The sequence below is a fragment of the Toxorhynchites rutilus genome, chromosome 3 (assembly GCF_029784135.1).
Source record: "Toxorhynchites rutilus septentrionalis strain SRP chromosome 3, ASM2978413v1, whole genome shotgun sequence".
NCBI classification, from domain to species: domain Eukaryota; kingdom Metazoa; phylum Arthropoda; class Insecta; order Diptera; family Culicidae; genus Toxorhynchites; species Toxorhynchites rutilus.
This window is the reverse complement of record NC_073746.1, coordinates 126,143,486-126,156,943: the sequence shown is the minus strand read 5'-3', so window position 1 is coordinate 126,156,943 and position 13,458 is coordinate 126,143,486. Positions and strand designations below refer to the sequence as shown.

At 38.0% G+C, this 13,458-nt stretch overlaps 1 protein-coding gene across 7 annotated transcripts in view; it reads left to right on the top strand.

The window, feature by feature from the left end:
• LOC129774820 (uncharacterized) overlaps positions 1 to 13,458 on the top strand; it is a 676,155-nt gene that overhangs the window by 557,223 nt on the left and 105,474 nt on the right. For all 7 annotated transcript variants that reach the window (XM_055778819.1, XM_055778821.1, XM_055778817.1 and 4 more), the window contains one exon: positions 9,848 to 9,986. In XM_055778819.1, the coding sequence (XP_055634794.1) occupies positions 9,848 to 9,986 (139 nt within the window). The remainder of the gene's footprint in view (positions 1 to 9,847; positions 9,987 to 13,458) is intronic.

Sequence of the window (13,458 nt, the reverse complement as noted above, 5' to 3'; positions counted from 1 at the left end):
TCCACATCATCCAAGGATTACATACATACTCTGGAATCCTCTCTCCTACCGGTTTTGCGTGGATATTGTCACAAAAAATTCACATTCCAGCTACTGTTCATACCAGCAAGGAAACTAAGCAATGGATTAAGGACCAAAACATATTTTTTATGACTGGCCGGCTCGCTCTCCAGACTTGAATCCTGTTGAAAATTTAGGTGGACCCTTGTACACAGAATCCACACTGAGGGAAAACGGTACACCACGATTAAAGAGCTCAAGGCCGCAATTTCGGAAACATGGAAAAATATTGAGAAATCCGTTCAGCAGAATTTGAAAAATAGTATTCCAACACGAATTTTTCAGGTTATTAGCCGAAATGGCAAGGTTGCCAATTATTGTAAATCAGCCGATCGTTTTGAACTTTTCATTGATGATATTTATGAATATTGAAGTGGTCTTATAGAAACTGGACAGCTGAAATTATCATATTCAAGCACAATAAATAAACAAACAACTCTTTTGAACGAAATTGACCCTAAATATACTTTATTTTAAGCATTCCACAATGTATGTATGTATCTTGTTGAAATTCTAACTGTTTGTGTTACAACGAAATAGAATCAGGGTGGTCTTATAGAAGTTGGACAGAGTGTATACTCGCGCATACGGTCTGACAGACCGAGAACCAATGCGGTGGCTTAATTAAATGGCTGTTAAAACTGGATGAAGTTAAAGAAAACATATTCTCAAATTGAAGCCAATGAACTAGTCTTTTGTTAAAAAATACCAAACTTCCTTCAAAAATTGATTTTATTTCCATAAATATTGATTGTATTTTTTTTTAGTTTACATAGTCTCAGGACCAAGAGCGCTATATTTTTTTATATTTTTTCTTGAAAGCTGTGGTGGTTTTACATAATATTAGGCTGTCAAAAAAGTCCTGCGGTATTTCCGCGAGGTGTCGTTGTAAGCGCGTAGTTCTAGTTGTATTCATTGTATCGAGTCATACTATAGCTTGTTGGAAATGTATTTTTGCGCGCTATAATATAGTCCTTGACAGTGTTTTGTTTGGTTAAGTCGTTCGTGAGTTATAGTGTCGCAAATATGGAGCAAAATAAAGAGAAAATCCGACATAAATATTTTACAGTACTACTATGACAAAGGCAAAAATGCATCTCAAGCTACCAATAAAATTTAAGCAGTTTATGGACCCGATACAATTTCCATTTCCACCGCACAACGATGGTTTCAACGTTTTCGTTCTGGTGTAGAGGTCGTCGAAGATGCGCCACGCTCCGGAAGGCCTGTCGTCGAAAATTGCGACAAAATCGCTGAATTATTTAGCCGAGAAAGACCGGCATAGTAGCAGCCGTAGCATCGGCCAAGAGCTGGGGATAAGTCATCAAACCGTTATTAACCATTTGAAGAAGCTTGGATTCACAAAGAAGCTCGATGTATGGGTGCCACACACGTTGACGCAAAAAAACATCTTTGACCGTATCGACGCATGTGAATCGCTACTGAATCGCAACAAAATCGACCCGTTTCTGAAGCGGATGGTGACTGGCGATGAAAAGTGGGTCACTTACGACAACGTGAAGCGCAAACGGTCGTGGTCGAAGCCCTCTGAAGCGGCTCAGACGGTGGCCAAGTCCTCATTAACGGCCAGGAAGGTTCTGCTGTGTGTTTGGTGGGATTGTCAAGGAATAATCTATTATGAGCTGCTTCCCTATGGCCAAACGCTCAATTCGGACCTGTACTGCCAACAACTGGACCGCTTGAAGGTAGCACTCATGAAGAAGAGGCCATCTTTGATAAACAGAGGCCGCATTGTCTTCCATCAGGACAACGTCAGGCCACACACTTCTTTGGTGACGCGTCAGAAGCTCCGGAAGCTCGGATGGGAGGTTCTTTTGCATCCGCCGTATAGTCCGGACCTTGCACCAAGTGACTACCACCTGTTTTTGTCCATGGCGAACGAGCTAGGTAGTCAGAAGTTAGCCACAAAAGAGGCCTGTGAAAATTGGCTATCCGAGTTTTTTGCCAATAAGGAAGCGAGCTTCTATAACAGGGGTATTATGAAGTTGGCATCTCGTTGGGAACAAGTCATCGAACAAAACGGCGCATATTTGACTTAAAACAGATGATTGTAACTAATTTTATAAAAAAATGAAAATTCTAAAAAAAATACCGCAGGACTTTTTTGACAGCCTAATATATCCAAAATTAAGAGAAAACAAAATTAACCGATGGCCCGAAAAATCAATTTATACCCCTTATCAAAAAGAGGAAAAACTTGAAAAAAAAATGAAAAACACTATTTGTCATGTATAATTGTTAAAAATATTTTTAATTTTGTATATTTCCTGTAGAGAAACCAGGACTCGACCAGGGAGCTCCTGGGAGTAAAAAGATGCCGACCAACAAAGTTGAAATCATGATTTTTATTCTTATTTCCTCCTTTTTCGTAGGTTTTATCTTCTTATTTCACAAGTTTTTCGGAAAATCTTATCAATAACGTTTATGAGAATATAATATACTTATAAGTCATTCTTTTATTATAATTAAAACAACTTTTTTTAGAATTCGCTTTTTCTCGGAAAAAATGCATTCTTTGCAATGTTTCATCTTCATTTCCCGATGTTTGAGGTATAGTACCTGTTACAGTCCTAAAATTTTCAACTTTTTTTGGTTTAAGTGTCTACTTTTTATAGGAAATATGGTGAAACAGATCGGTGACAGTCGTTTCTCCGATTTTTGGCCGCTAGAAATGTCATACTGCACAGCTTTAAATTGAATTTATGGAATGCCTACATGTTCCGAAGAAAAATACGACTTCCGTCCTAAACAATGCATTTTACCTTCTTGAACTCGAACTCTCGTGATCTCACCACATTGATTTTTGAGAATGGTATGTTCCGTTTCACCAGGCTAATGGGGGTAAATTCTGCCCCCGATCTTTTCAGCGGGAAGTGACAAGGATTTTTGGAGATGTAGAAAATATCATCGTTTCCATAGATGACCTCCTAGTCTTCTCAAAGACCCTGGAGGAGCTACGGAGAACCATTACTTTACTAAATTTGAAAAAAAAACATACAAACCTGACGTTGAGCACCAAGAAGTGTGAGTTTGATAGAACCGCATTTAAAATTCTTGGGCAGTGGAGCTCTTCTCATGCATTTAGCTTGAAGACAATCTACATTACGCACTGATGAACAAGGAATAGCGAGCTACGCAACAGGACATTGTAGGTAGTCCACATCGGACATCCTTCAGCAGGAAAGCTCAAAAACATTCTGAAGCCTCGTGTTTGGTGGCCTGGAATGCCAAAGGACGCATAAAACCGAGTCGAATCTAGTGTCACTTTCGCAATGAACTGGGTTCCTAAAAGGCCAACTCCAATGCAACAAATTGCTGTCCCAAAAGCAGTATGGGAAACAATTGCACTAGATTTCAACAGACCGCAACAAAAAAAATCGGCGTAACATCCATACTTCTAATTGTTGACTGTCGATCTACGTCGCTATGTCGGCTGGGCGATAATATTTCAGTAATGACATATATTTAGAAACTTTGTTCAGTTGTTTTAATGTCAGTGTATTTGTCGAAGTATCAGACCAAAGATGAATATCAGACAAAAGCACTTCATAAAGTGTTCAAATTTGTTAAATTTCAATCCGGTCTGATTGACGGAATATGTTCCTGATATAGGTTATTCCTGCCCACATATGCCTTTTATTTGCTATGATCTATCGATTGGAAACTAAACTGCTCCTACGGAAATCGCTTCACCTGTTAAAACATATTTTCCACGGATGAGATTTTAATCAGCACACTGTTCTTCTTCTACATTGGAGCATCCGCGTTATCTACCGAGCCGTTTAATTTTTACTGCCATGCTCGTGTTCCTCGTTACGCTTTCCCGGCTCGGTGAATTGGGACAGCGGAACCGCTAACCATCACAACATCCCCACTTTATTACCGGGTTTTATCCATCGGCGTCAGTATAACGGTTTCGGGTCGGTGCCCAGTCAAGCGATTTTCGGAAGCACCGAACGAAACAGATGTAAGCATTCCCGAAAGGGACACTAGATTGCCCACGCTGTTCCCGACTTCGGATCATGGGAGAAGGCTTTGTTTGATTACTCTGATTGTACAATCAGAACTGGGAACCAGTGCAGCTGACAGTTGTTGTTCTTGTTGTTGTTGATGATACGCTCGATTCCCAGCAAAAAAACATCTTCCGCTATCCGAGAAGTAACTTACCTTCCCAGCAACCCCTTGCCAACATGTAACGATAAACCTGTCCCGTAAGTCTCCATTCCGTTTTGCAGAAAAAAAAACACTTTTTCCAATGTGCCCCCGAACGGAAGCAGCGGTTCGTGAGGTGAGTTCTGATATGTCGATGCTATTTGTTACAATCTCGTCGGTCAACAAAAGCCTCCTTAACATAAGAGGATTATCACCGGAGGGCTGTTATTTTTTCTGAATGGACGAAAACAAAAGCAGATATAAAGAGGCTTTCTCCCAGACGCGGGACAAGCGAAGTTTTTTTTCCGTTCAAAGTGGCGGATATAAGAACGTAGGATTACAAGCCGGAACTCCTGGTTTTGGGGGATGATGTTAAAGTTCCTTGGTCGGTTCAAGTGTGGGAAACCAACGGATGGGACAGCAAACACCTACCTAGCTAGATTATGATTGAATGTATTGTCGAGCGTATCATAGATTCCCACACAAATTGTATAGTATCACGAGAAGTATTACCGTGTCAGTAAACCTACAAGCAGATTTTGATAAACCATTCCTATCACTGTCGGATGTGATAAATGTGGAAATAATTGTTCATCATCAAATTATGTTGACGACGAATGCCGAAGTAGTCCTTGTCGAAGCGAAGCGACTGAGAGAATAGTCGATATTCATTCATTTCGAGTCCTGATCACTACCATATACTACATGGCGATGCTACATGCTAATTGTGCTTACCTTTTTATGCTATCAAACTGCGGTTTTACGCATAGTTCTCAAATGTTAGTTTTTGTTAAATTTCTAATAATTATTTCTAATTTAGGCGTAAAATCAAATAGCATGTTTGTTGGTCAGCACAAATTCTGATATCACGTTATTCACGTTATACGAGTTTCGTAGAGTTCTTGGAAAGATAAATTCGTTGTTTTGTTAAGTTTATCATTCTGTTGCTTGTAGGTCACTTTAGATTGCATATAGGCGTCGCGATTGTCTATATTGTACAGGGTTTTTCAGATTAAACGCTTATGCAAAAAAATCGAATAGCTCCTCATAACGAGCAAACGAGACGGGAAAACAAATTAACAACTAGAGATCTGGCAGAGAATTAGATCATGGCTTATGAATCCGTTCTGAATATTGTGGTAAATTATTCTGATTTCGCTACAATATGCTCCCCTTGCTCCCACCCGGGAACAAGAGAGGACAAATGTGTTTATCAGTATGACAGGCAAACCAGACCTCTTGCACGTGAATACATAGTTTTCAATCGGAAAAAGTAACACTCACCATTTTTGTTCATTACTGGCTGACCCGGCAAATTTCATCTCACCCAAAACGGATTTTTTTTTTATCAATACCTTCAAACATTCACGTTTTCTTACTAAGCGAATGTTCATGGGTCCAATCTGATCTTCTAATCGAATCATTACTATTTATTTTTACTATAACTTTCCTAGTACTTCTACCAAAATTCGTCATAATAATATCAAATTATTTCCAGACACAATAGTCGTTCAAGATTTTCCATCACTTGCAAATAACATGTTCCTCCGTTACATAGAATACATATTTGATAATGAAAATATAAGAATGGGTGGGTTATATCTATGATATCACCGCAAAGTTGACGTGAGACTACCGTTGTTCTAGTAAACATTTGTATTGTATTGATTAAATTATTGATTGAATGAAACAATTTTCGAATTCAATTGAATTCAGAATATTTGCTTTGTAAGTAAAGAGTTTGAACAGTTGCCATGTAGACTCAATTCATGAATTCCAATAGATTATGTTCTTCGTTACAAGTAAATTTGATGACCGTCCTTTTACGTTTGATATGATGTTTAGGACTACCAACATATGTGAACGGAAAAATTGTCAAACGATCATTGTATTTTACATTTTCCTCTGAAATTACTGCATCTCTCATGTTTACGTAGTTTTTGAACCGCGAAAGTTCATTCGCCTCTAGTATCTAACATGACGATTTTCCCAGGCTCCTCAGTTTAGAAGTACGTGTTAGGGAAACATTCCGGTCTGCACAAAGACAAGCGAGTACAAAAGTATTCGCAGTTTGCAAAATTATTTGTAAACTGGATTCCCCCAGACATCTTTATTTTGAAATCCATCTTAGGTAAACACATTTCGGTGTGAACAAAAAATACCACTTACTTGAATGTATACATAGTTTTCAATCGGAAAAAGTAAAAGTAGATTCCCCCAGGCACATTAATTTTGAAGTCCGTGTTAGAGAAACACAGCTCGATGGGAACAAAAATACCCCATACTTGCATTTATATTTGCAAAGCGGATGCCCACAGGTACAAGCCTGCATTGGTGAAACCGTAAATCGGCCCAATCAAAACTTGGCAGTTAGAGCGTTTAGATAACGCTTGACATTTTGCAGTTATTCAATCGTTTATCAATCAAAATTAACATTTTATCAATTGTGATAGACGCGTAGAAATATTTCAAATATTTTGATGCAAATATCTTTCTGATCTATTAAGAAATGTTCGAGTTATAAGCATTCGAAATCTTTCCTTTTTTCCTGCATGTTTTGGGCTCAGGCTTTCATTTCACCCCCATATACTCCGGTTAGACGTAATCCCACGTCAATAAAATAAAGACATCTCAAATCGGACGATTCATTCCTCGAGTTTTGCGCTTACAGATTTTTTTCACATTACACAACGCGTTGGTATTCCTTTTTTTATATAGTTATAATATATATGGAGTGCATTTTTTCTCTTGAAAATTCCATTCCCACTGTCGAACAAAGATAAATTTCGTTAGCGCAAACATCAAATGGACTAACAACGCTTATCACGATGTAATTGTAGAACATGGGAATCCAATTTTCCGAATATTCTCATTTTCCTTCATATTTTTCCGAAAATTTTCAATCGTCATGTTTCGTTGGAATATTGTTGGTTAAAATATGTGCGATTTTATTGTCACCTGGAAAGCTGAGGATTTTTCACATAACATAACTCGAAATCAGGAAGGCATTTTTTTCGTTTTTGAGTTATGATTTTGCAAAGTTACCCGGTCCAAAAAATCATCTTTCCCTTTTTTCCCAAAAATGACTTTTGTCAAAAATTTATTACTTTTGAACTACTGGACCGATTCAGATGATCGGCATGTCAAACTAAAGCCTGCTAGCTAGCCTTTTTCAAAAAAATAACACACTTGCCAATTAATTGAATTATAGTCACATACATCCAGTATAGTCACATAGAAATATCGAACGAAAACTGAAAGCATGTTAACTTTGCAAAATCATAACATAAAGACGAAAAATAACACCTCGCTGGTATTCGGATATATTATGTGAAAAAACCTCAGCTTTCAGGAAAAAATATAAAAAAATATGACGCTCTTGGCCCCGAAACGATGTAAGCTATAAAAAACAAATATAATCAATAATTACGAAAACAAAATTCATTTTTATTCAGAGTGTAACATTTTTTCAAACAAGACTAGCTCATTGGTTTTAATTTGATATGTCGATCATCTGAATCGGTCTAGTACATCAAAAGTTATGATTTTTTGTAGTGGAAAAAATGGGAAAAAATGATTTTTCGGACCATCGGTTAACTTCGAAAAATCATAACTCAAAAACTAAAAAAAAGCCTCCCTGGTTTCAAGATATGTTATGTGAAAAATACTCAGCATTCAAAAAAAAATAAAAAAATATAGCGCCTTTGGTCCCGAGACCATGAAAACCATAAAAAAAACAAATACAATTTTTTGCAAAAATGCGAAAAATGGATTTTTCGGACCACCCTAAAATGGAAAAGGGCACTCTAACAAAAAAAATACGAGTCTAATAATTTGCGATATAGAACAAAACTACCACTTTTGAAGAAAATCTGTGAACCACTATATCGGTTTGGCATGGAATGGTTATATATACAACAGCATTACGTCGAATGTTTTTCCAGAAGCTCAGAACCTAACAAGAAGGTATTATTTAAGCGTTATACAACTTCTATCTGTAACAATGAAAAAACACGCGAAAATATCCATAATGACAAGAACTAAACGATAGTTGTAAAACAGCCATTGAACGCAACTAAATTAGTCCCTAACATGTCACTAGTGAAAACGCGTTCTAGATAATCAAAAAACAAAGACTCTGTCAAAATCCAGTGTCCTGTGTGACATCCGGTAGCCTTCGGGTCAAAACTGTGTATTGCTTGGGCAACCCTATATCTATATCCCTTGAAATATCTCAACTGCTGTATAATCGGTTTTCGGTTTTGGGCTTCTATCCCATTCCCCCTTTTTTCATCGGAAGCTGTTCCGTTATGTTGATCCTCTACATAAGCTTTCCTTTTGTATATCATCAGGAATCGTTTCATTTTAACTGTAGATGATTTATTTCTGTTGATCAATGGTGTATGTTATCAACAGGCATTATGCACTGCCTGTTTGACGTTTACATTTTTATTTATCACTTGCGATGGTTATACAATCTCTGGTGATTGCAAGGATTCGAAAACCGACCTCCTGAACTGTGAAAATCGTTAAGCACCTAGATATTCGTTTTTGACATAAAGTCACCATTGAATTGTGTAGTAAGACTATGGCTCTGTTTTCTATCAATTGGTGTAGTCCATGATCACACTCATGGCGAAAAATACAGAGTCCTAATCAAAAGTACTTTCTGCGACATGTTAAAAAAGGTTGTTCTAAATTTTTCCATCTCTCTGACAATTTATGGATCTCATGCTAAAACAAAACACATTTACTCTTCAGAAGCAAACAAATCATCACAAAATTTTCTATATTTTCAAATAAAATGGCAAGCGCGTATCCCTTCCCATGTATTGCAGTGTTTGATAGAGCATTATCACGAATTAGTATCACGTGGTGTTTACATTTTCGATATTTTGATCGATTTCAAAGCCAAGTTCGATTGAAATTGATCATTTATAATCAATCAAAAATGAGTTTCAAATGTCAAGCAAGTTTTTCGGTATCAATGATAAGATGATTGAGAGCAGTAGATCATTATGAGAAAGACATATTTTTTATGAAGAATTTGCTATTTTTCATTGCATTTGCTCTATCAAATGAACGATTGAACTTGCAACGGAATGTCAGATTAGCATCGCTATACTTCTAACTCCAATATATTTAACACGTTAAGCCAAGGTTTGTTCTTGCTGCGATCTCCATTCAGCGCGCTTCAAGAGCATTTGCACAATATCAGTGTCGGTCCCACTGCCCAAAGATATTTATTGTATGAATAGAAAATAGTCAGCGTAGAATAGTAGTCACATTTTGTAAAACATCCGAAAACAAACCGTATACATTTTTATTTTATTATTTTGTAACCGTCAGTCCCACTCGGTCAGCACTTTTCTACCGAAAAGTTCAACGTCAGCCCCTAGGGACCGACGCTGGGCTTAACGTGTTAATTATCCCCTCACCCCACACACTCTTTCACTTGGCAAATACGCACATGCAGCAAATTCTTTTCCAACATTGTGAATCCTACGCCACAGACCGCATAGAAATACCTCCAGTTCGTGCTGAGTAGAACTTAGAAACCTCACACATTGCTATCGAGAAAAACTTATTCATCATGTCCTTTCTCTTTCTATAGGTACGATGCCAAAGCAACATTCGAGCCAACGTGGCGAACCGATCTCTGCATCACCGAGAACCTTATGGAAAATATTACGAGATGCATCTGTCCATTATCGGGCACGTTTGTGGTTCTGCTGGCAAAGAAAAACTATAATGTAAGTACACAACAAGCACCCCGTACCATTCTTCCATCCCGGGAATTTAAAATGTTTTCAATTTATATGCTCTGCAAACCGCCATCCCTACAGCACCCCCACCCCTTTTAAAAATATTCTGGGTTTGGTGAAAATTTAGACTTATCTCCAAATCCCTGGTCAAAGCTGAACTATGATGCTGTTTCAAGAAAAAAACTACTCTCACTCGACAAATGTGCCCGAGTATGCTCTTGATGGGTTCGAATTTCTCATTGACGATGGCTCTTCCCAGTTGTAATGGTTCGATATATTTCTTTCGCTCCCTTCGGGGCCACACTAATGCTTCCGGAGCATCACAAATCATTGCTTCTTGTGGCGTCTTTCCTAATTCTGTTCTGCTATTTCCTGTCGGATTCGGAAATCAAAGCTGAGTGTGCAATTTGCGATTCATTCGCCAGAAACGGTTGCCAGAGCGAACCTATCCGATCGCAACATGCTCATCTCTGAGAAAGGATTAAACTAAGACGCCGGAAATTGTGCCGCTCCGCTTTCTTGTGTGCCGAGAGCATTAAACAAAACGAAATGCCGACGAAAATGGAAGAATAAAATTTTCAGAAACTTTCGAGCGGTGAAAGTAATCCAACTTTCCAAATCTAACCATCTCATCTTGGGGTTACAAATTACAATCGGGCGCCTTCCCAGCGCTTCTGTTGCCGCCTTCCGGGCATCACAAAAATGAAACAGCTTGCTGGCTGGCTGCACGGAATGCCAGTCCGACTGAAAGTTGTTGCCTTGATGTTGCCTTTTCATTTCTGACATTCTTCACCCCCCTCACTGGAAATTCCATTCAGAGTCCTGTTTCCGTTGGATTTTTCATCCCCTCAGGAATCCCATCAGCATTGTAACAATGCCGTAAATTCGCCAAAATTCAGCCAGTCAAGTTTTCTCATAGTTCATGACACGCGTGGTTTGAAACGCTCATCACCCCGGTGCTACGGAGAGCGAAAACGGAAATAATTCACTGCACACAGCTATAAATTCCCATTTAATTCTGTTTAATGATACTTAAGAAACCATTTAAAGCACATTTCTTTTCAACTTGCAAATAAATACGACGAGATAAAACACAACACCAGTTCCGACAGTGCGAAGAGGAGGGAGGTGGGGCGAAATGCTAAATCGTTCACTGTGCTGTGTGTGTGTGTGTGTATTGCCACATGTACACTCATTCGAGAAAAACAATTTCCATTTTCCAGCTGATAGAGAAATGAAAATGCTTGTTGAACGCGCGCTATGATGATGTACTAATGTTGTGTGTCTATCTGTGCGGGAAAATAATATAGGTACATGAGGGGACTCTCTGTTCCGGTGCAATCTAGGCTGCTGATGCTGTTGCAGATGCGACACAGTGCATATAGCAGCCCTGTGTTTACCGCAGACATTCTTGAAGATTCCCACTCTCACCTTGCGGAGGAGCGATTCGAAACCGGAGTGGGGCAAGCAAAAAGGATAAAGTGAATGAATGTAGCATTAGATACGCCCTAATTATGGGGGCAGCTGATGTCAAGATTCACACATGAATTATATGGAAGCTCTTTCTCTTAATACTCCAGGGTGATTGAGATGTGCGGATCTGATTTATTTCCTACATGTTGAATCTTCTCTAAGGTTGATTATGATGACACAATCAATCAATACAATTTTCTGAGAATCATAAAACCAGATAGATACAGAAAATGTTCAAGAGAATTAAATACAGTGACTTCTCGACTATATCACTGTGCATTCATATCACGTCTCATTTATATCACTCTCGAATTTATATCTCGTTTTTCAAAACATTTTCTATTAATTGAACATTATAAATACGCAAAAACTGTAAAAAAAAACAAACAATGTTCCAGTTCGTTTCGACATAATCTCAACTTCAGGCCCAAAGTTTTTCAAGGCATGTCAAGAAAATTTCCAACCCGGGAAGATCCTTGACTGATTGGGAATTGAACCCAATGTCTGATAGTTTCTACTTAGAACATAAAAGAGATCTGCCACAATTCAGAAATACTTGATATAACTATCTGATAAAAAGACAGTTTTCAAGAATCCTGAATGAGCTATCCCCATTCCAGGTTCCACTACAGACCCTACAACAAATTCATTGTGTATCAGTTTTCTGCCAGTGTTCATTATTAACATAGTCCAGGCCCACCAAACGCGCGCGAGGCTCAAACTTTCGTAGACAACTCTTGTTATTTTTTTTTCTTGAAATACGCAATAAAAATTGAAAAGAAAAACGTCATCATCATCAGTACGAACATGGTGGTTTATGACACCTGTGAATAAATTTTGTAATTTCAATCAATTGGAAACATAAGTAAATAATTTAACGAAAAATTTTCTTCAAAATGAAAAACCTGTTCACAAAACAGATTTCACCTGTGAAATAGACATTTTCTTAAACTCTGCCATTGTTGCCGCACGTTTCATTTCTCTGGGCATCGAATTGTAAAAAATTATCCCTTTATATAACAACGAGTTCTGCGACCTAGTAAACATAAAGTTTGGTGTCCTAGCATCGTTCGCGATTCTTGTATTGTATCTATGAACATCACTTCCTCTTTCAATTCGATCACACAAATATCGAGGCAGCATACCGTTTAAAATTTTAAAGATGAACACCATTGTCAAGTAATAAATTCTTTGCTTCACAGATAACCACTGTAGCGCGTCCAACATCAAATTAGAGGAAGTGTATCTACTACATCTTAAAATCAAACGCATAACCTTATTTTGTAAACGCTGCAATCTCGTTATTTGTGTATTGTTTGCAAGGAACAGGATCGACGAGCAAAAGTCTATGTGTGGTGAGATCAACGATTTATATAATTTAATTTTACTATTTATTGTCAACTCTTTCTTCAAACGACACAAAACGCCGTACTTTTGTGCAAACTTCTTGATAACATTATTGATGTGAGACTTAAAAGTTAAATTGTCATCAATGATAACTCCTAATTACTTGATTTCTTACACGCGTTCTAATGTCTCACCATCTATTGCAAAATTTACGTCAAGACTGGAGTTTGCTGAAGAAATTAACATGTATTTTGTTTTGCCAACATTTAATTTCAATTGTTTAAATTTAAGCCACTGAGCCAGAGAATCTCGTCTATGTGCTTCGCGATTTCTTTTATATCCTTCGCTGCGATGAACAGGACAGTATCGTCCGCGAACAAATTAATGTCACAGTATCGTAAAACCCGTTGCAGATCATTTATGTACAGAATAAATAAAATGGGCCCTAGGACACTTCCCTGCGGCACCCCGAGTGAGTTGCCGATGGGACTGGAAACAGAATCGTTGAAACGAGTCTTTTGAGTTCTGTCGCACAAATAAGGGCCTAGAAATTGTTTCAAAAGCGCGTTTAGGATCCAAAAATACCGCAAAAACAGCCTCTTTCGCCTCGATATTTTCTTTCCATTTTGCTAATACCAGA